At 40.6% G+C, this 23,077-nt stretch overlaps 1 protein-coding gene across 2 annotated transcripts; it reads left to right on the plus strand.

The window, feature by feature from the left end:
- Positions 1–264: 264 nt before the first annotated feature.
- On the plus strand, positions 265–21,097 carry KLF3 (KLF transcription factor 3). Of its 2 annotated transcripts, XM_084266823.1 has the most exons (6): positions 265–366; positions 6,855–6,953; positions 13,507–14,002; positions 14,451–14,601; positions 18,982–19,142; positions 20,274–21,097. In XM_084266823.1, exons 2-6 carry the CDS (start codon positions 6,897–6,899, stop codon positions 20,453–20,455), a joined length of 1,047 nt encoding a protein of 348 aa, XP_084122949.1. In that variant the 5' UTR covers positions 265–366; positions 6,855–6,896; the 3' UTR covers positions 20,456–21,097. The 2 variants fall into 2 exon arrangements, with proteins under 2 accessions (XP_084122949.1, XP_084122950.1); XM_084266824.1 differs by lacking the exons at positions 265–366; positions 6,855–6,953 and adding an exon at positions 11,250–11,378.
- The last annotated feature ends 1,980 nt before the right edge of the window (positions 21,098–23,077 follow it).

Below are 23,077 nucleotides of genomic sequence, written 5' to 3' on the forward strand. Positions count from 1 at the left end.
GGATCAGGCCTTGGATGAAAATGCAAGATGGAGTGTTTATTCTTCTCTGTCACTTATGGGCCAGAATATGCATGGTTTCTGTACACACACAAGTACTTCCACTTTTTCATTTTACCCCTTTTTTGTTTTTAAAGTAATTTTTTAGTTCTTGCTATTGCTGTTTTGGATGCCAAAATTTAGTTGTTTGTGATAACTGCAGGTATCTTTTAAGAAATATCCAAAATACATGCATTAAACTTCCTCTTTCAGGGCTTAGTTATATGTGAAAAATAATTTTTAATGAATTTTGTGCTTATCCTTAAATCAACTTGTTTTTTGTCTGTTCAGAAATCCAGATAACAAGAAGTATTTGGCTGCACAGTTTTGGTAAGTTGTTTATTTTCATTTGTTGTTGTCAGCTGTTTTTACTTAGTTGTTTTTCTGTTGATCTTGAATACCATAGATGCATTTATCTAGTAGAACCTGATAAAATACCTTAATTTTGGTACTGTTACTTTCCACAGGATTTCAAAAGTATTTCTTTTTTCCCCATGACAGAAGAAAAGTGTTGCATTTAACTGCATTTAATATTGGAAACTGGTGTATAATAAATGCAGTACATTTTGTGGTTCGCACCTTTTTGTAGCCAGAAGTTCTACAAAATCAGGGGCTGAGATTAAAATTATAATAGTTTTGTAAACCAGCTTTTTAATATTAATTAACACTGCTAACAGGAGGTCTTTTAGAGTTCTTTCATGCTGTCAGTGTTGAAGCTTTGTGTTCTCATTCTGAGGCTAGTTGCTTCCAATTCAGAATATGAAGTTTGGCAGGGCCAGTTTTAGGAGAGATTTAACCCTTCCCTATTAAGCATTCACTTGATGCCGAGGCTTCCTTTGAAGGTTTTGTAGCCATAGTTGGTATCTCCCAGGGGAAGGAAGTGTCAGTCAGCCAAATGGAAAGATAAAGCTCCAACAGGTTTTTAATAGTAAACTAAGTCAGAATGGAAAAAAAAAAAAATCAGATGCATTGTCTGCCTGTGATGCAGGCAGTGTGTGTTACCAGCAAACTAACCTGATCCATGAAGGCATGACAGACTTTCTGAGTCTATGCTGCTTCGATCATTTTCTCATTTGTACCCACTCCACTATCCAACTTTTCTCCCTGGTTTTTTCCCCCCACTTCTGTAGGTACATAGAAGTTCATCAACATTTCCCTGTATTCAAATCCACATTAAAATTAATCATTTAGGTCATTATTCATAAATGTAGGCTTCCTTTCTTTAGGATTAGATTTTTTCCTCTTTCCCATGCTATCAAAAATGTTGAATCTGTTTCACATGTTCTGTGAAATAGTAGAACCCTTTTTGTAAGAGAGCACCATTTTCTGTCATTCTTCCCTTTTAATAAAAATACAGGATTTGTATTTCTCCTATTAAATTATGTTCAAAATTAACCTCTTAAGGAAAACACAACAAAAAGACAGTTCAGTTTGGAAAGGAAAGATTATCATACCATTCCACATACTTCACTTGTTTTCAAAAGTCTGATCTTTTATCCTTTCTAGACTGTTTCTCCTTCTAAGAAGTAGCCTGAGACAGGAAACCAGACAGCAGCCTGCCGTGATAAGGGAGAATATTGTCTAATGGAGGTGCCTCAAGAGCTTTTTTGACTCTCTCCCTTTGGTTCAGTAAATGTAGAACTGAAGGTTGAGCAGAGTTCATGGGCTCCATTTTTTCTTGGAAGAGAAAATTCTTTATTAATGAGCACCACAAGAACTTTTTCCCCCCAGTTTTTAGAATACAAGAAAGCCATTTCCAGGCATGTGGCTTCAAAGAGTCTGCAGCAGTATTATTGTAAATTTAGTGGGAATGCTGATTAGTCTGCCACAGACCTGATCAATGATTATGTCAAAGCAATTCTAGGTCAAAGTGGCCTGAGTTAAGTTAGGATGCAGAACCCAGATTTTTCAGCCTGCTTGCAGTTCTGAAAGGAGGAAGGTAAAAGATTTTAAAGTCAATAAGAAAGAAATGTTCTACTTCATACCAATCGAGTAAAACTCTCAGCAGAAATTAGGTCTTATGTACCATTTTCCGTTTGCACAATATTTTAAAGTTTTCAGCAGTTATCATTGTCCAGTAAATAAATGCAGAAGCTGCCAATCAGTGAAATGTTTTCATGGTGTACTAGTTCTTCATGATTGTTTCCCTGCGGTTCTTCATGGGCTGCCTGCTCTGGTCCCTTCCCCCAGCACCATATCTGGGCTTTTGCTCCTTCCCCTGCTCTTGCTCGCTTTGACTGAGTCTGGCTGCTGTGCTGAGCTGGAGAGTTTCTTTGCCTGCTGCTATTTTGGGGCCCAGTGCAGTTAAGTGCTTGCTTACTTCCCATTAAAGTTAATGGAACTTTAGAAACACTTCTTTGCTGACTCAGGTCCTGATGAGCAACTAGTACAGCAAGTGCAACCATATCTTGTTACTAGCCCTGGAAAACGCTTTTCTTTTTCTAACCTTTCCAGGGAATCCTGCTCCCAGAAACTGTTTTTTCTCTGTCAGACTCTCTTTCAAGGTTTCACTGAAGAAGACTTCCAACCAGGTTCAGGAAACCTCCCCACCCTTTGGATTTCATCAGTGGAGAGGCCTCTGATATTATCACTTCTCCTTAGTATCAGGGGAAGTTTGACTTGAGGCTCACAGAAGTTAATAGTTTCAGAGCAACAGGCGAAGTCCCAAAGGGCCCGGGCTTAAGAAATTCGGCCAACAGGACTTGCACAGGCTACTAGATACCAACTGTGCTGCAAGAGCTGCAGTGTCTCTGTCGAGAGCACTCATGCAGTACTACTTTAGCAGATATCATTACATTATTCTGTAATTATACCAACAATAACAACCATACCTTGAACCTTCTAGACAAAGCCTCACTGTACCACAGGGCACCATTCCTTGCTCCCCCCCAGCACAAAGGCTGAGAAAGCAAACGCTGTGCATGCTTTCATGCAGGGTGAAGGGAAGCAGAAGTAATGGTCACCACCCCCCTGTCCTCAGCAAGAGTCAGGTCACTGACTGCTCTTCCAGGTATTTAACAAGAGCAAAGTCTCTGTGGTAGAGAGAGGCTTTGAAGTTGTTGGACATGCACAGTCAAAACTGGCCCTCCACCCCACCCTTCCCTTTTATAACGGGTCTGCAGAGTTGGTGGACCTTGAAAAGTTAGATGTACAGAGCAGCCCAGAGTAGCTGCAATGCAGTTGCTCCTCTCCAGCTGCTCTACAGTCCAGATGTCTAGGCAGGGTGCATTCTTGAACTGCTTTGCTTGTTCATCCAGGGTAAATCATCTGTACAAGTCCTTACTGTCAGAATACATGTCAGGTACCCTTAAGCTTTCATTTACTCTTCATTATATTTCTGAAACAGTAAACTATACCTGTCAGGAGGTTAATATTGAGAAGTCTTCAATCCTGACAAGGTGATGAGCTCTGATGATGATGAACTTCCCTCCTGGAAGGGATACTTCACTGCGTATTGGATCATAAGGGCAGAGTGTGTGTTTTTTCTGGCTTGCTGCCTTTACTGGACTTCAGATAGGAAAATGCAGGGGGACTTTGCCTGGACTTCTACCTTGCACCTGCCTTATTTGCATACAAAAACCTATTGCTTCATTTGTCTTTCTGAAGTACAGGGTGTGAGCAGAATCTTATCAAAAGCCATGTCCTGTTTGGACAAGTTGGACTGACTTGGCAGAGTTCCACAGGGTGGAGTGAATGGGCGGAGGCAAGAAAGTAAAACTGGGTGGCTTGTTAGCAGAAAAAGAGAGGGAGAGCAAAAAAAAAAAAAGAGGGTGGAATGTTTGCCTACTGGATTTTAGTTAATTATTTTGTTTCAGATTACATGCGTTTTAAATTCTTCTAACCCACATGAAAAACATCTTTTCATACAAAATAGTTTATCTAATAACGTGAAAGACAAAGGGCCTTGTTTCTTAAAACACTGAATATGAATATATTGTTGTTTCCTCACAGTTTTTTCCAGGGTACCTCAGGAATGAGAGGCGGTATTTTGATTTTCCAGAAATTAGTTGTATTTACTAAACAATTTGCGGGCTTTCAAACAAGTGCATTATGAAATCATTGTGTAAAGTAGAACCCAACTGTTTTTTCATTCCTCTGTAATAGAAACAGATGAGGCTGTTTACCTTCCCTATTGCCCCCTTCTCAAATGTTTAGGAGAGAGAGACTGGGAGGTTTTGAGTTAGTAGGCATCATTTTACAGAGAGACCAGAAGAAACTCCTGACTTCTTACTGGCAGCAGCATGCTTTATTTGTGTGGGAGTGTGCATGCACATATTTTTTTTTGGTGAGTGTGGCCCAAGCAATCAGTAAGGAGCATTATTTTTAAATACAAAGGTAATTGTTTTCTGAGTTTGTTTGCAGCCTTAGGAAAGTGTCCTCCTGAGCTAAACTTCAAATCCCAGACCAGAGGTGGTTTATATTGACTCTGTAGTGGCTGACCCCCTCATCTGGACCAAGAGGACCAAGCATTATGTATTAATTAATTGTCCTTTCTTGAAAATTGTTTTCCAGTCACTATCAAATGAAGCAAAGGAACCTCATGTTTCAGTGTAACATGTGATAAAGAAATGCTCAGTATCTGTACTATGATGCAGCAAAAAAAGTAACGTTTTCCTCTGCTGTTCATAGATGACTGCACCTGAGAAAGACTGAGTTACTTTTCACTTTTTCTCAGGGCATTACACTTTCTGTTGTCTATGTTAGACTAATTCCTGCACAGGAATTTAGAGTACTCTCAGAAACACTCAAAATGTATTTCATGACATGTGAAATGTGTATCAAGTGTCTTTCACACACTTTCTTGAAGTAAAAGGTAAAAAGGAGTATCTCTTAAACTGAAGAGAATCCAATTCTGAAACAATAAAAATGACAAAAAGGGTAGCCTGGAAGCATGATTGCTTGGTTAAGACAAACTGTTTTCTTTCTGTCTTTTCTTTCTCCCTTCCCTTCTCCATTCCTTCCTCCCTTCTCCTTCCCCCTCCCTCCCTCCACTGAAGTACAAATTGGCATGTCACTATCAATACAAATGCAAACTAAAAATTTGATAGTTTCTGGAAACCTGAAAGCAAGTAGTTCCAAATTCTTATATGAGGGAGGTCTGAGATGCTACAATTTGCTGTATTTTTTAATATCTAAAACTATAGCTTTTTTTTCCCCTGTTTTTTTATACACACACATGCATGAAAGGATGTGGGAGTGATGCATGTATTTAATGTATAGGTGTGAGGTATATTTCTGAGCAGTCTTCTGAAGCCTTAGTTCTAGCTATGTGAAATGTTAAAAATCTGGAAAATACAACTCTTCAAAGAAAAATAGTTAATAACCTTCTCACACACACTAAAGTATTTACAAAATTACCACAACTTTTAGCAAGTAGGTCTTTTTCAGGTCTTTTGACTTTTGTAAGAAGAATTATGAAGATACTTTTGACACTTGTTTCTATTACTCAAAATGTACACCGTTGTATTTCCATAAGTCTGTAAACTTCATTCATATGCCTGAAGAATTACAGACTTGTAACAACAACTCATGCCATCTTTCTCTGGAGGCTCTTAATTTTTTATTTATGAACACATGTGATATTTAATTGCAAGATTCTTCATTAATATAGGCTTACAGGAATTGTTTTAATTTGAACAGGTACATCTTAAAATTTTAATTTAAATTTCTGGGAGAATTTTGCAGCCCCAGCTACAAATTCTGTTGGTCAGCCTTTAGCTACTTCCTCAGGGGGAGGTTGCCTGGATGGTGTAGCCTGGCTGCATTCGTTTATTTCCAGTGCCATCTGCTGGTCAGAATTGAATTGGTGTAATTTTTTTTGGTTCTCGCATCTCAATAGAGGTCTCACCACTTCAGGCAGGGCTGTGCAGTGTGTGGTCAGAACCTGCTCCTTTAACATCAGTCATATCATGTGTAACCTCAAGGGATGTATAAAAGCTTGCCAACATCTAAATGGCATTGAGAACAACTTCCCTCTGCTTCTCTTGGTTTACTCTGTACCCTTACAGCTTTCCCCAGAAGATGTATCTCCTCCTTTTCTTCACAGCACCTTTCAAGTTGACCATAGCAATTGTAGAATGGTAGTTACAGCATGCTTTGTGCTGAATAGTTTTACTTCAGGCAGTCTGAGAGAAGCTGGAGTTCCATGGGTGCGGTTGAATACTGTAGAAGAAAACCCACCGAAGCTGAAAAGAGCACAAGCACCTGTTTTGAAGTGCTTTTCTTTTGCACACTTAGCACAATTTGTTGTTGAATTGTCACTGACTCTATTCTCAGGGAAACAACTGATGTATTTTTTATGTTAAGTCACTGCAACATGTTGAATGAATCTCACCAAATTAGTCCTGGATTTTAATCTTTGGTTTGCATTAATGTCAGTGGCAGTCTGATTTTTCTATCGGGACAAGAGGTACTCTTTCCAGAATCAGTTCCTTGTGTTACCAGCTAAACAAGATTGTTCTGAAGTTATAATGCTGATGAGAAATACATAGTCTAAACTGTGATGTGTTTATGCACTAATGACAGGTAATGAAAGGTGACAATTTTGTGGTCTTGATATGTTGACATACACAATAAAAATTCAAATCAACTTTCAATAAAATAAGCAGATGTCCATTTGTTTTAGTAGCAGTTGGGAAAATATAAATAAATTTAGGCTAAGTGAAATATTAAAGGAAGCCCAGTCAAATAGTGAAGAAGCTGTGTTAGAGATTAATGAATATTCGCATTAATCTAACAAAATATTAAGTTCTTCACAGTTCAGAAAGTTGGTTAGGTAGTTTCCTCCAGCTTTCTAACACCTTGTCTTTCCCCTGCAGGCCAGGATACCAGAGGCATCAGAACAGGTGACTGTAAAAAAGATGCTAATGTTTGACCCAGTCCCTATCAAGCAAGAAGCCATGGAGCCTGTTTCAGTGGTAAGACTTCTGAAATATTTTAGCCTTTGTGACGGCTGTAGAGTTTTTCCATCTTTAAGTTCATGTTAAGCTTTATCTAAACTTTGGACTGGTCCAGGAAGAGCTGTGATGTTTTATTTTGCTTTTAGGGCAATCAAATTTACAGTCTGGGAAAACTATTTCTGTAGTTTATGAATTTATTGCCCGTAAATGACCTGCCCCATTGCCTATGCCCACACTCCTATCCCCAGAGTAGTGGACAAAACATCCCAGTAGTTCATGCTGTTGATGGATGTGGGTTGAAATTAAGTTGCCAGACTTCACAGTGAAGTGGTGAGAGCCTGTGGTTTTGATGTTACACCTTTGAACTAAAGGAACAGCTGCTCATCGGCCCCTTTTCTTTTCTGGTCTTGAAAACATGTCCCTGAGGCTATCTCCGCGCTCTAACCAGTAGAAGATTAGTCCTGACACAAAAAAGTAATGCCTTTTTGCTGGGTAAGCTGGGTGCATTAACTTGCCACAGGAACAGATGAGAACCAGGGCAGTGGAGGAGAAACGGGGAAAAAAGAGGAAGGGGAGACTCTTTGATGGCATTAATTAAACAACTTGGTATATAAGGACAGCTCAGAGAAGAGTCTGATAAGCAAGAGCAGCAGGAACGTGTACCTGGGAGGGGAACAATTGTGATGATTTAGGCTGCCAGGGAATTACAGCCTTAGGAAGCAGTTCCATGTATCCTTTACCTATTCAGCAGCAGGCAGCTGCCAAAGGGAAAGGTTTGGGCTTTTCTCCCCCTTTCCAGCTTTTTGTCTGCTTTTTATGACAAGCTATTGTGTGGTCACAGAATGATTTGGATCCTTTATGTGGGCTTTTGAGTGGTCAGAATTGCTAACCAACCAAAAATACCCTTAGTTTTTGGTCAGATCAGGAAGCAGATCTGATGAGTCCTGCAGCTGCTCAGTGCCAGAGCAAGGGGAGGGGGAGGATGAGGGATCCGGACCTCCCCTTCCAGCAGGAGCCTGCAGTAAGATCAGATTAAGTGTAACATAAAACCACACCCTCAGAAAGGTTGATCAAGTGGAAAGGTGAAGTCAGTGTGCATAAATTGGAGTGCATTAAGCTTGTGCTGAGAACGGCATCTTTCAGTGAAAAGTTTGCTTCCTGGTTTATTTCAAATGTAGAACAATTGACATCAGTTTAAATCCATCTCTAAGCAGCCTGCTTTCTTCAGTGCTGTTAACACTTTTTGAGGGTTAAATTCATATACATTTTTAAATTACAGTTTGTCTTTCATAGGGTTTTTTCACTTAAGAGCAGTGATAGAAAAATAATTTATCACTGAGGGTGTATGACAAATTCCAGTATTTGGGTCAAGAAAGAACCTTAGTATTGGCCAGCCTGTCACTTCAATCACAATTACTGTATTATCTTAATAAAATTAGTGGCGATTAACTACAATGATCTAAGTATATCTAATGGTGTCCATCAAAGGCAGAAAATGGGCTACTTTTACAATAAAAGTGTAATTACAGAAGTAACAGAAAATCACTGTAGAGACACTGTGGGCTGTCATTGTACACATCTGCCTTCATCTCCCAAGGAAGGTGGCTTGGGGTGATGCACGAGAGACACAAGATCCTGCCCCAGACAGCTGTGTGTTTCTGCAAAACAGACAGGGTTGGTCCCTCAGCAGCTGACCAGGAGAGGAGTGAGCAGTCTTCCCAGACTGACAGATGAAAGAAAAACTGCAGTGGGAGGAACAAGGGAACATTACTGAGCCAAGTGCATTTCAGGGCTGTGGTTCCAAATGTTGCTTATTCTATATCACGTTCTCCTTGCAGAGGTGTGGTACATTCCATGTGTTGGATCTCTGGAGTCATCTTGGGTGTTCTTACAACTTGGTGACATCACTGACCAGCCATTAGAGACTATTCAGGGCATTTTACCAATTCTGTATTCTTTCCTTTTTGTTACTGCATAATGCAAAAAGAAAAAAACAACACAAACCAGGAAAGGAAAAGCAAGTCCAGAGGACACAACATTTTTGAGAATCTTACGCAAGTTACCCTGGTTTTCCTCAGGCTGAGGAGTGTGTGTTTCAGTTTCTGTACAGGCTGTTTAGCCCCAGATCCTCAAGGTCCTGGGTTCTGCAGCACTTCTTGGTGTTACAGCTCCCTTGGAGCTCTGCTGCCGTGGCTCCCTGGCAGAAGCTACTTTGGAAACACGTCTAAAGGGAGAAATCATGGTATGAAGAGAACATAGGAAAGGATAGCAGCCACTGAGTGTGTTAGTTTTCTTGACCTTGTTTTGAGAGGTGGAAGGAACTGTGCTAGTGTGATATTCCGGAGGTGCTGAGCATAGTGTTCAGTTCACTGTGGGCTGACATAAGACAGAATTCTTAAGTCAGGGTTTATTTGTACTGTATCTGTCATTCTGATAGCACTAACAGAATCCAAACTAAATTCAGTCCCTTAGGAATTATTCATTATTTTACCTGAGCATACACTGTCTGTAGGGGTACAGTCTGTCTTTTCTAAACCCTAGTAGTTGGGGTGAGAGAAGAAAATAAATTACAGCTTTGACACCTCTGTATTTCAGGGTGTGTGGCTGGAAGGATTAGCTATACTTCTCAGATGACTGAAGCTCGCACCCACAGTGTTTCATCACACTACGAACAGCTCATGCTATTTATCAAATTGAGTTATTGAACACATTTTGTGATAGTTCTTAATAAACTGGTGGCAAAGTCATCTGAGTCCTGCCTGCATATTTGCTGTGGGGATTGTTAAATGTTCAGACAAATGCTGGTTGCTGTTCAGTGAAAGAAGTTTTTTTATGTTTTACCATGTTTCTTTAACTTGAAGCAAAGAATTTTTCTTTGCCATCCCATTAGGCCCAAAACTATTTGTTTCACCCATTTTTAAAGGTAGTGATGTGCTATATGAGAGGTAAAAGTCTTAGGTAGCATGCTAGAGTGCAGGTTTTGCATGGTGAGAATGTTTTTTTTGTGTATTAGCTACTATTTGGATTAAATCCTGTTCATCCTTTCACGAGTGTAAGCAGGTTCTTCACCTGTCTCTGTTTTCCCAAGAGGCAGGATAAATTTTAAAGTTAAATTCATTTATGTCATTTAGAAAAGACTTGGTGGATTGCTTCGCAACAAAGGAGGTGTTGCACTGTGGCAGCATAACAGAATGTAGCACATCACATTAGGTTAGTGCTTGATAATGTCCCCTTGTGGTAGCAGCGGTCATCTGGGAGGTGAGAGGTGTGCTCAGGACATACTTGGCCAGTCTTTATTCTTGAGAGATAGTCAAGAGGAAGAGCATGGGCTTATTGAGTAATTGTACGAGCCACTGGATTTTATTGTGGACAAACAGTAAGGAAAGGTAAATTAATTGCTTTGTAAGGCTCAAAGGGAAAGAGTGATGATAACGAACATAAAAAATGAGCTAGCTGGAGACTTAAGGGACAATATGAAATACAGTCCTGCATCTTTATAGTAATCTTCTGTAGTGGCATACTATTCTGCACAGGGATGTTTAGGAAAGCAGAAATTACAGGAAAGTGGAAATTTGTTGGGTCATTTTCAATCCAAATCAGCCCAAAGTCCTACATACGCTGTTAATTCCCACAGTGCAAATCCAAGGAAAATGTTGTCAGCTTAAACACTTTAGGCAAACAGCCATGGTTTCCAGTTCTGCCTTGTTGCACTAGAATGCTTTGCTTAAGTTCAGGGACACGTGAGAAAAACCTGCAGTTGCAGAGTATGAAGTACACTCTTGGTTCTAGCTAGTGGCATTAGAAAGTCAAATAGCAGGAGTTGGGCTTTTTTCCTTTTATTGTTTGCCATTGTCAATGTGTCCTGCCTACAGAGAGAGACTGAAGTCCTCTGCACTCTCCCATCCCATACCCACCCAGGGGTACTGCCTGCAAAGGGAGCGAGAGTGAGTTACCAGATTTGAAAGCAGTGATTCGTACCTACCTAATGGCAATTGCTGTGTCCCAGGGAGCTAGAAACTGAAACTTCAGAATGCTTAAAGGTACAGGAAGCTTAGCTTTGGGACCAGGAGATAGATCTGAGGTGACTTAACTCCGAAGTAACAGGGTTTCAACCATGCTTCATTGACAGTGATGCAAAACTGTTGTCCATCAGAGTCTGGTTAACAGCAGATATTCTCCTTCTGCTGGTTGTAACATCCTTCTCATCTTTCTCACCCTTTTTTGTTCCCACACAGATAATTTTTTGCACCACATTTTTCTATCACAACTTTATCAACAGTTCAGCTAGAAACATGCCAATTTAAAAAGTCTCAGAAAGAAGAAAAGTTTAGAAGAATGATTATGCTGCCCCAAACTGCCAGAAAAAAAAAATAGCTGACTTTAAATCAGTGCCAGTTTACAACAAGGAGAACCTTCTATGCAAAATAATGCAAGGTCTATGAGGTAAAATACCAACTCGCTGCAATAATCGCCTCTTAAAAAGATTTTATTTTCCAAATTCTTGGAAAGCACTTTTTGCTTCTCTAACTATATTTTACTGAACTTTTCAGGTTACAGTTCTCTGCACAACATTTTAATAGTTGGGTAATATTTTTCAACACACTCAGGGTGTTACATGAGGAGTTGAAAGGATAACTGTTTATATAGTAAGGTTACAGCTTGGAGTAGAGCTTTTTCCTCTCTAGCATTCTTGCCGTGAAAGAAATGTTTTTAAGTAGCGACTCATCCCTGACGAACCCACGGCACTGTACATGCAAATGATGCTTAGTGGAGGAACCTTTACAGTTTGTTGAAGCTGAGTGACATTGCAGGGTAAACCTGTAGCAGCAATTTAAACAGAAGTGCTTCATATCTCATGTGTTTAAATTTGGGGTTTTGCCGATGCCCATAACTTGATCAGATTTAGTAGATACTGTTCAGTATTAAACTCTGTCAACATTCAGTGCCCTTCATCACTTAGAATGCTGATAATTCCATCATTTGGCTCAGCAGTGGTGCAAGTCTATAGAACTTGGTTTAGCCAGCATTGCTTGTGATAAATGGCCTTTCAGTAGAATTCTGAGGAACCAGTTACCATTGCAGATGAACATTTTTATAGGTTGAGTTTTTGCTAATAGTCATAAAGAGATAAACGGAGTTTCAGAGGTTTTAATGTAATATTTACCATTTGGAGATTAATCACCATTTTTGTATGACACTTTGAGTATTTTACAGAATAGGTGACTCACCTTTGTTTTTCATCACAGTGCTATATGAATGCAGCAGGACAATTTCATACTTTTCTAAACTCACTGTTTCAAACAGTAACTGAAAAGAAGAACAATACATTTGAATCACTTTGCAAAAGTTCATGTAGTTAACGTTGACATTTAAAATCAACTAAATGTCCCTCACAGGGAAGACAGAGGTAAGATACCAGGAAGTTTTCACCCAAAGAAAACAATAATTGAAGTGTCATGGAAATTATTGTATAAAGATACAGTAGTTTTAAGTTTTAATCTCATTCATCAAAGACTTCTTGGTGCCAAAGAATTCAGCAGGTTTTTAATATTGGTGTGAAACTGCTTAGCCTTAATGTGAAGCTTTACTTACCTAGAATCCAAAGATAGTATTTTATTTCAACACATTTAGAACACCTAAGGGCTAAAAATCCTGTGTGGGTGCATTTTCTGTCTTTCTGCTGCATTAGAACATCAGTTTCCATTTTGAGTTATGTTACTAAACAACCCTAGTTTTCTACAGTTCTTAATACAAAATCCATCTAGATAGTTGTTTAATAATTCTACGCTCTGCAGTGAATGTTAATGCTTCCTGGTTTACAAAAGTTATTTCCACTAAAATGTGGAGATCATCACATAGGTCAGGGTTAGCTTTGGGGTTTATATCATCTTGTAATGAGAATTGCAAGCTACCACTAACATGGATGTGCTTCCAACATGACAAATGTTTATTCCTTGTACTAGTTTTCCAAAATCAGACTGTCTGCTTGGCTGCTTGATTTCTTCACAACAAAAAAGTTTGGCATTTACCCTTTGCACTCCTGAGATTCTTACCCCTTGCTCACGTAGTTCAGCTGTGTATTTTAGTGCTTCTGGGGGTCAGATACACAATTGCTTTCTTTAGTGATGATTGTTTCCCAATTACTTAAGCAGTTGATTGGGACACATGACTTGCAACCTAAGTCCAATTTAACTCCCCTCTTCCTTGACTTCATGTTCCTCAGTTTATGGTTATATGCTGGGCATAGCACCATGTATCTCCCAGGGCAGTTAAGTAATGTGCAGCTTAGTGCATGAACAGCAGTTTTTAAGGGAGAAAGAGCTGAGTAAGCCTTCTTTTCATCATCTGTTTTGCGTTGCTTCTGAAACAGTTAGTGAATCAGTACTTGAATAACTTCCTATGTTTGAAAACTTAGGCTTGATTTAATTAACTTTTATTTAGAAAGTACATTAAAGTCCTTTATTGAAACTTTTTTTCATTTTGCCTCAGTTTTAGTAGCTGCCTTTCTGTATCATCAGTACTTGTGTGTGTGTTGATGTATAATTTGATTTTCTTTATTTTTTCCTGACAGTCATACCCGTCCAATTACATGGACCAAATGAAGCCAAACAAATACAGCGTCATCTATTCTACACCGAGTATGTTGCACAATAAGTTCTACTCAAGCCCCGAAGGACTATCAAATGGAATCCAGATGGAGCCAGTAGACCTTACGGTGAACAAACGGAGCTCACCGCCTTCAACTGGAAGTTCTCCTTCCCCCCTAAAATTTCAGACTGTGCACAGGAGAACTTCACCTGGATTGACTCTGTCCTCACCCAGTTCACCTCTCAGTAAATTCACACCATCACCCCCAGGAGTACAGCCTATTTCCATGCCAATAACAATCCCACCTGTAATGGCTGCTGCCCTTTCACGCCACGGACTGAGAAGCCCTGGAATACTCCCAGTTATACAGCCTGTTGTGGTCCAGCCAGTTCCTTTCATGTATGCTCCCCATCTTCAGCAGCCCATTATGGTGTCCACAGTTCTTGCCGATGAGATGGAAACTCCAAGTAGCATGCAAGGTTGGTGTTGCCAAAGGCCTTTATGTCATCTCGTCCTGAGAAAATAGCTGTGTACCCAAGCACTTCATTGTGTGCTTTTCACATTTTAGGAAATGGAACAGAACTCCTGTTCTTCTAAAATACGCAGACAGGGAATTTTCTGTGTAAATATTTTATCAAACTTGCCAAGGTTGTATTCTGTTCTGATTTATACCTGCCTAAAGCTGTTGTCTACTGAGATTTAGCCTGATAAAAACGTTGGTCTAATGAAAATTAATAGAGTTGTTTTGAATCATAGTTCATCAGGAGATAACTTGGAAGATTTTGTATTTTGGCATAAATTGTTGCACTAAACAGAGCTGGAGGATTTGTTTTGTTTTAACTATAAATTTTTACATATACTTTTAATTTCCATAACAGTCCGTATTTTTGACGTGTTGCCTTCCCTCTCCTACCCTCCCCCATGCAGTGCCTGTTATTGAATCTTATGAGAAGCCCACACTGAAGAAAACAATTAAAGTAGAGCCAGGAAGTGAACCCTCAAAGACTGACTTCTATCCTGAACAAATATCACCTCCAATGATGACCTCATTGTCTCCGCAGCAAGTAATGTTGCAAGAGTAAGTAGCTCAAAGTAGTCCCAAGATCAGCAAAGCAAAAAGCAGTTAATTGCAGTAGTTACCAGTTTTGAGTGGGAGTGTTGCCTTGCTTCAGAACAGGGGGTAAAGAAAAACAACCTATATATCCCTCCACACCCCCCACTCTGAAATGTGGAATTGATACTTATTTATATATTGCAAACAAATAGATCTGCCACTTGTGTAATCCATTCCTAAAGTAAAGCCAGTCCCAATCCTACAATTTACTGAAAGTAGGACTCCCAGTAAGCCAATGACACCTGTTTATGTAAAACCAGCAGCAAACTGGAAAGACACAGTAAAGAATTTCATGCCAATATCTGTATTCATGTTACCTAAAATACCTTTTCTTAACCTTCAGATTCTTGTAACTTTCTTTTCTTGGAGGACCTCTTTGTCTTTTAAAAAATTATGGCCACTTACTGGAAAGAACTTCCTCAGGCCTACAAGTTTTGTGTATGCAGTGAAATTCTGTGTTTACCTGAGGCCATTGTTCTGTGGGAGGGGTTTTGTGGCAGCTCAAGTAGTTCCTGAAGCTCACTCTCCTCCCAGCCACTTGTTTCCATCTCAGTACCAACTCACTGTGCTGGTACCAGTGCACAACCTGAATCACTGATTTAAATGGGTTTAAAACAGTCCTTTTTGCAGAAGGCAATGCAAGGGCTACAAAGATGAAGTAAGGTCTGGAGCAGGAACTTTTTAATTTGAAACACGAAAACTTTCTCATGAGAATCCATTGGCACCCTTCTGTTTCCCATTTTCCTAGGGAAAATTATGTTAACTTAGAAAATCATGGAATGGCCCAGAGCTTGGCTTATCTTTCAGGCTGCCAGCATGGCTCTCACAGGAGCTGAAATTGGAAACTCAGCAGGGCTTATGGTACATGACCTTAGAATCCATTTCTGCCCTGTCCTCCTACTCACTGTCACCCTTGGAGCAGTTGTATGAGAGCTCCTCGAGTGGGGAAAAAAGCTCTAAGCCAGACTCCCAAAACCAGTGTGGGAGTGTGAGGTGATTGAGAAAGAAAAAGAAAGCATGGGACGTGTCTGTTCTACCTTTGCTTTCAGAATGCAGCCTCTTCCTCCTGCTCATGGCCATTCCCAGGTTAGAAGGCACACCACAGCTCCAGGGCTAACTGCATTCTGCACAACCACTTGTGGACACCCCTCCTTCTTTTCAAGTTTCTACCCAGCTTAGATGCAGCTTGTAGAGGGCAGGCTTTTTGCCATTAACTAGTTGCCAGCTAGCTTTTCTAAACTGCATGCTTTTAATTTGAAAATAACTTTACATGTTTTATTATAATCAATATATAATAAAATAGTAAACATCCATGTTTACTTGGTGGTTACTTATCTTCCGTGATGAACCTGCAACACCAGGGAGGTCAGGTCTGTATGTACTCGGAGCTAACCTCTGCTAGTTCAGGGCTGTCAGGTGGCTTAGTTCACTTCTGTTCTTTGTTAGGCCCCTTGAGCAAGAGCAAACTAGTAGGTGATGTTCCTGGATACCCCACCCTTCCTCCAGGGCTGGGACTTCTGCAGCCTTGTCACTTGCATTAGTGATGAGCATTGATCATTTCACAGTGAGTCCCGTTTCCGCAGGAAACCCATCCGCTGAGCAGAGGATATAGAACTTGGTATAACGTGTAGGTAGCGTTGTTACAGAAGGTGTTTGAAGAGTCCATGTTCCCAAAGCATCTTCTCTGCTTGCCCATGTAGAGCATTATGTTTATGGAGAGCTTGTTCTCACATTGTAAGGGCTTAAATTGCTTCCTAGCTGTCCTGTAGAGCTGCAGTTCTTGCTTGTTCCTAAAGCAGCGCTCTGAAAGTTTGTAAATGATTGTTTTGATCTGATTATCATTTAAAAAATAATACACAGACAAACCACACAAGTTACAAGAGGAGAACCTAGACCTCCATAAAATTTCTAGTTGTTTCACAGCTTCATCAGCCTCTCTCTCTCTCTCCATTGTAAGCTATAGTTAGGCAATGATTTCTCATTTTTCATAGGCCCCAGCTGCCCAAATTGCACTATCAGACAGGAAAACTACATTAAAGGGGGATAGGAAACCTTCAGTTGCACTTCTAAGAGACTTATTTTGCTTTAGTGTTAGTTTTTGGCATGCACATATACAGTGTTGGGGCCATTTAGTGTAGGGTTTTTTGGTGTATATCTGATAATTGATGTAACAATGCAGTTATTTCTAGAATCAAACTTGAGGTAATAATCTCTGACCAAATATAAGAAGCTTCATTAACACAGTATTTTCTTGCAATCCTGTGTTTGCTTGCAAAAGTAAGTGTCAATGTCTAACTCGTGCTGTCAACATACTGTGGTCTGTTGGTTAAGAAGGATGAAAAAGCTGTTGAAATTCTAACATGATTTTTGGAAGATACTCTTGTCTATTAAAGAATGACACTTGAATGGTTAGATGTATCTGGTTGTGTAAGAGGGAATGAAAGAATTAGGGCTGCGGTTTTATTATTGGCACTTAATATTTACCTCTGATTTTGGACCCCACCTTAGCTATTTTTTAAAACTGCCACACCCTATCTGATTATTGATAAGGTTCTGTAGTCTTGCCAGCCTCCTTTCTTCTAAATGAAAAATGAGATGGAGACAAATTCTCTCTGCTTTTTTACATGCTCTTAGATTGAAAACCATCACAACTGGTGTACAGCCAATATCCCTTTTCTCCCTTTCTCCAGGTGTCCCCATAGAATCCTAGAACAGTTTGGGTTGGAAAGGACCTCAGAGATCATCTAGTTCCAACCCCCCTGCCATGGGCAGGGACCATATCTAGAACTAACCTCCACACATAAGGATTTAAACCAGGCTTGCTTCCTGTCCTAAGCCTGAGCTTCTCCAAAAGCACTGGTATGCAACAGCATTACTACCAAGTGTTGTTTTAGAGAAGCATTTCTTTGGAAGCTAAAAGCCTGCCTTTCTTGTCAAAGAGAAACTGTCTAGCATCACCAGCTGGGGTTTCCTGCCCTTACAGTATTTGTAGGTAGATTTAATGTGTACTTGAAGACTACATCACTCAGCAGTCCCAGAAACACACAAAAAAGAGAATTTGGCTCCCGATTTCAATAATAAAAGATTAGTAACAGAGTGAAACTTTACCCATATTGGTAATGCCCATCCTGCTGCTGTGCAGAGTAATAGAAAATCTTTTTCTTGCTGAACCACACAGGATTTTCTGCCTGTATTTTGCTGAGAGTAGTTACTCATTGTTTCTGAAAACTGGATCCTAAAGGAGCTTCCTTTGAGTAACCAATAACCTAGTGTTATAAACCATAATTCGATTGGTAAGGAAATGTGGAATACAGAATTGGAGAAAGGACGGGAGTTCTAAAAAGCCTCCTTCTGTGGCATGGAGGAGCTGGTCTGGCCACAAGGAATGCCAATATCTGCACATTATCTCTTAAGCTTCAGTTAAAAGCTAAAAATACATTAAAAGCACCATTAAAGACCAGCCAGTGGCTTGCAAAATGCAACTTCGTTATTGAGGTTGCAAGACTGGCAATGCCACTTACCTTTTTGATGAGCACACATATTTTCCAGCATTGGGAAGGAAGGAGGAATTGAGGTTGTTCCCAATCCTAGAGCAGGGGGTGCTCAAACCTAAACATCCACAGCCAGTGACAGCTTGTAAGATGCTCAGTGTGTTGTCAAACACACAAATGTTTATGTTTGTTGCAGAAGTGCATAGTTAGTACATGTCTTACCTGCACTGCACCTGTAGGCTTCAAAAGCCAAAAATGATGTTTATGAAGGTGGAGGGACAACTTCAGACATCCTGTGGGTGTGCCACACAGGCTAAACTCTACTTTTAGGAATTGACGTCAGTGGTACAGGGAGGCCGCACCCTCCTGCCAGCACCAAACAGGAAATTCTTAATTACTCTGTAAAGGAGTGGCTGGAACAATAAAGATTGAACTCTGCTTTGAAATCCTAAAGATACAATTTCTTTAATAGGATGGAATAGCTGTTTCCAATTACAAACAAATTAGTTACATTTGAAGGAAGAAGAAAGATTGTGAACTCAGAGTTTGAGAAGTCTGGGTCTGACTGAAAAATAGGAATTGGAAAGGAGCATTGCTTTATAAGTTTAAAAAAAGTTAGGGAGTAGTAAAAATGGCTACGTCATGCCCCAAAGTGAGCAAACATTTAAAAATACTACTGCCAGGACACAGAAAATTTGCAAAACCCTCCTGAATTTTTCGACATGCATGTAATGTAGTTCTCTCTGCCAAGAGACAGAGTGGTAGTGAATAAAGGGCTCAGTCATGAATCATATTAGCTGAGGTTTGCTGTGCTGAATGTTTCTCATTTTTAACATTCAATCTGACTTTGCAGGAATCACCCTTCAGTTATAGTTCAGCCAGGAAAGAGACCTTTACCTGTGGAATCTCCGGACACACAAAGAAAACGCAGAATACACCGATGTGATTATGAAGGCTGCAACAAAGTCTACACTAAAAGCTCACATCTGAAAGCTCACAGAAGAACCCACACAGGTTTGAGCATTGCTAGGCTTTCCTTTCATCAAGTCTGTCGTAAAATAGTAGGCTAAGCCTTTAGTTTGTGCTAATAACCAGGTGACCACGGGTGTAAATGGCAAAATGGCAGGAGTTAGATCTGGCATTGTTCTGAATGTAATTATAGGCTAAGCAAAAGACAGGAGAAACTCCCAACAAGAGACTGTAAGCCAAAGCAGGATCATGGTGTGTGCTGGTATGCTTTATATTCACTAGCTCTCTGCACGTTTTCTGTGCAGTTCCTTGCAGCTTACTCACTCTGTACACCCTGCAAACGCCAAATCAGTTCAAGTTGAACTACCTCACCTCTTACATCACTATTAAATTTGACTGAGACTTCCATGGGAGTAGCCCGTTTGCAGAAATCTGGGATGTGCTAAGTACAAACACATCTGCTTCATGTGGGCAGGCTAACCACTGGTCCAATAGTGCTCTTTTGTGAGGGAGTGTTCCAGTGAGTACATCCCCATCTCTGTTCCTCTTGGCATGCTGGATACGTACATCCATGGGTTTTACCAGTAATAGGACACTTCAGGGTAAAATGGAGCCCAGTTCAAGTCTGACTTAAATCTCCTTTACCTATTGGGCAGCACAGTGGTGTTAAGAAAGAGAATCACATCTGAGAAAGTAAGAATTGAGAGAACTTTTAAGTTGAGCTATTGGTGACAGTGGTGCCTGTGACTTGTACTACAGTGACTTTAAGAGTTATTTATACTACAGTAACTTTAAGACTTCTGCCTGCTGTGCTGAATGGTAGCACCACTCCTTTCCCCCAACTAATCTAGGGTATGAGGTCCTAGTTTTGAAAATACTTGAACAAATGTTTAACCTTTCACACTTCTGGGCTTGATGAGACAAAACAAGTGCTAATATGGCAGAGGGAGGAACAGAGAGACAATAAAAAATAAGTTGTGGCAGGAAACAAAATTTTGATCTGTTGACTTTGACTACCCAGTTCTTAGTGCAGAGCGTCCTGCAGCCCAGGGCTGTTTGGAGGCTTTTTGAGTTAAAGCACTTGTTGAAATTTGACAAGGCAAGAGGATAACTCTGTCAAGTACTTAACTGATGCATCTGTGTCTTAAACCCCGGCTTCTGTGTTTCTCTTTCCAGGTGAAAAGCCATACAAATGCACTTGGGAGGGGTGCACGTGGAAGTTTGCTCGTTCCGATGAACTAACACGGCATTTCCGCAAGCACACAGGAATCAAACCCTTCCAGTGCCCAGACTGTGACCGTAGCTTTTCCCGTTCGGACCACCTTGCCCTCCACAGAAAGCGCCACATGCTGGTCTGAATGTCTTCTGCCCCGACTCCTGCCCAACTTTTGGTTTTTTTTTTTTTACACTTGCATTTTAATTTGGATTCAGCTGGTCTGAATCTCTGAGTTTATACCATTAAAAGCTTATGTATGGTCAGTAACAGATGTTATCTAACCCTTCTATGTCCTTGCCACGGGTCAGACCTAAAGAATGTGAACACTTTTTGTTTTGTTTTTTCTCCGGGGGATGCTAAGCAAACCCTTTCCGCAGACAATATGTTTAATGTATCCATTGTGAATAAGGGAATTTGTAAACTAACAGCTTTTGTTGGTTTCTTCATTTAATCAACCCAGCATATACTGATAAAGTAGTAAATGTTACTGAAAATCCCAAATGCTAGTTCTTGCCAGAGACTTTTATTTCTGTGCCCTATGAGGGATACACTCATTTGATGCTTCACAATGCAATGAACAGACTCTTCCCAACCATGTTGGTTTCTGCAACCTGGTTAATGCGACAGTTTTAGAAATCCCCTCTGCCCAGACAGTGGGCAACGCTGTAGAAATACATCTGAGCAATACAGTTACTTTACAGACAGATTAATATCGTTTACCCCAGTCAGTGAGAAGAATCAGCAGAAATTGGTCCATACATTATATTGTGCATCTAACCCAATGTCATCGGTCCTGTATATTATAGTGTAGTATATGTCCTTGGTTTTATTGCCTGATGCCCTGATGGATTTGTTAAATGAAGACCTTGTGTGACACTGAATGTCTGGTTCCTGTGCAGGGGTATGGATGGGACACACACGGTACTCTCCTATGACATGGCATTAAATGATCCTCACAGAAACCCTCCGCACCTCATTTCAGGGATCTAGTCTGTCCCTCTACAATCACCCCCCCTACATTCCCTCTCCATAGTTGTTTTCCTCTTTGCCATACCTCAGAAAACAGCCAGCTTACATCAGAAATGCCCCAAGCTGTATTGTTGCGAGTGCATGCCACTTTAAAACATTACAGTGTTTAGAACTCCTAATCCCACACATGTTCATGAGAAGATGGCATCAAATATGAAGTGCTTCTGATGATAAATTGAGTCATGTATCCGTTTTGGATAAAAACCTGCTAAATCCCATTTGGTAACTGGTGTGTGACGGGTGGTCTCCCAGCAGTAGGCAGGTGAAGCTTTCCTGTGGATGTCTGTGGCAGCAAAACACCACAGCAGCAGGTGGTAACTCCCGTGTCAGTCAGCAAACACAACGTTATCCATAACCTGAATTTGAGCAACCTGCAGTTGACCCTAGAAATGCTCCTGTCTGGAAGCCCACTGGAAGGTTTGTCTGTCAGCTGGCAGAGGTGGTGTTGTGTGGGAACGGGGTGTATTTCTCTGGGCTGTCACGCAACAGTGTGTATTTCTTCTTTCCCCTACGTAAGGCAAACACCATTCCCTGCAAATTAAACATACTGAAGTCAGATTTTCATTTCTCCTGGAAAAAGCCACTGGAAAATGGAAGGGTTTGGGGAGGAGTAGTTCCGTAAAACTCTCCAGGAGGAGGCAGGTGGAGAGTCCACCAGCGGGTGGGTTTATTTGAGCTAGTGGAGTAGGTTGGTTCTGCTGCTATGCCCTGCCAAGTCCAGCAGCAAAATGAAGGGGTCTTGCAGAGTTTGAGCAAGGAGCCTTCTCTTGGCAACAGGAGCTTACCAGCTGCTCTGCTGATACCCACATGCCCATAGAGGTAGGATTTTCTCCCAGAGAAGAAGCGCTCCTACAGTGATTGCTGTGAAATAGAAAGTTTGGTTCAGCTATTGAAGGAATCTCACGTGGGAATATGGAACCCACAGTTATTAAAGGATTACAGCCCTGAACATGTGCTGTGTGGAGGGGAGAACAGGGATTTGCAAGGCAGGGCTGGGAACATGGCTGCAAAGCTTTCCAGAGGAAGATGCATATGGGCTGTTACAGCACTGTAGGTCCTCGCCACTTCGCTAGGCTTGAGGGCAGTTAGGCCAGACCCATCTTGTAACCCACCCTCACCTGCCGAGCGATGCAGCTGAAAAACCTGGGAGACGAATCGGTCTTGTCTTTCTTGGTTGGCCAGGTTGTTAACAAACATTAAAGAACTTGCAGGGAAGAGAAGGATGATAAGGAGCAGCTGTTCCAGAACGGGGGGTTTTGTTGGATATTCTGGATATAGCAGAATTGGCCTCCTTCCTTAGGCTCCAGGCTTTTGGTGGCAGTTCTGTGGAGGCAGACAGATCACTGACTGGAGAGGCACAGAGGAGACCCTGTGCCATCAGACACAAGACATTTAGTATCCTGGGATGAAAACTATTCTGTTCTAGAGGAAAAGCAGATGAGAACCTATAGAAATAACCAAATGGTCCTACTTTTAGCCTAACAAATGCAAACGCATAAAATCTGGTGTGTTTAAAGAACATTTCTTTCCAATGCTCCGTTTCCCTTTTAAGGTTTTCACAAGATATTTTCTGTCCTATTTTCTTTTTCCTCTTTTTTTTTTTAATTAGAAATCTAAAATCAAGTACCCTAAAAGCAGAACTTCTTTGTAACCAAGAGTTACTTTGAGGAATTTAGGTTATTTGCCATATTCTTTCATTAGCCTATGTACATTTTTCCTGAAAATACTTATGCTA

The sequence above is a fragment of the Gallinula chloropus genome, assembly GCF_964237585.1.
Source record: "Gallinula chloropus genome assembly, chromosome: 7".
NCBI classification, from domain to species: Eukaryota; Metazoa; Chordata; class Aves; order Gruiformes; family Rallidae; genus Gallinula; species Gallinula chloropus.

What these genes read in the sequence shown, in the direction of transcription:
- KLF3 (XM_084266823.1), top strand. Translation starts at nt 6,897, where the DNA reads ATGCTAATGTTTGACCCAGTCCCTATCAAGCAAGAAGCCATGGAGCCT. An exon ending in CCATGGAGCCTGTTTCAGTG is followed by an intron (nt 6,954 to 13,506) that starts GTAAGACTTCTG and finishes TTTTCCTGACAG; the next exon opens with TCATACCCGTCCAATTACAT. An exon ending in CAGCAAGTAATGTTGCAAGA is followed by an intron (nt 14,602 to 18,981) that starts GTAAGTAGCTCA and finishes CTGACTTTGCAG; the next exon opens with GAATCACCCTTCAGTTATAG.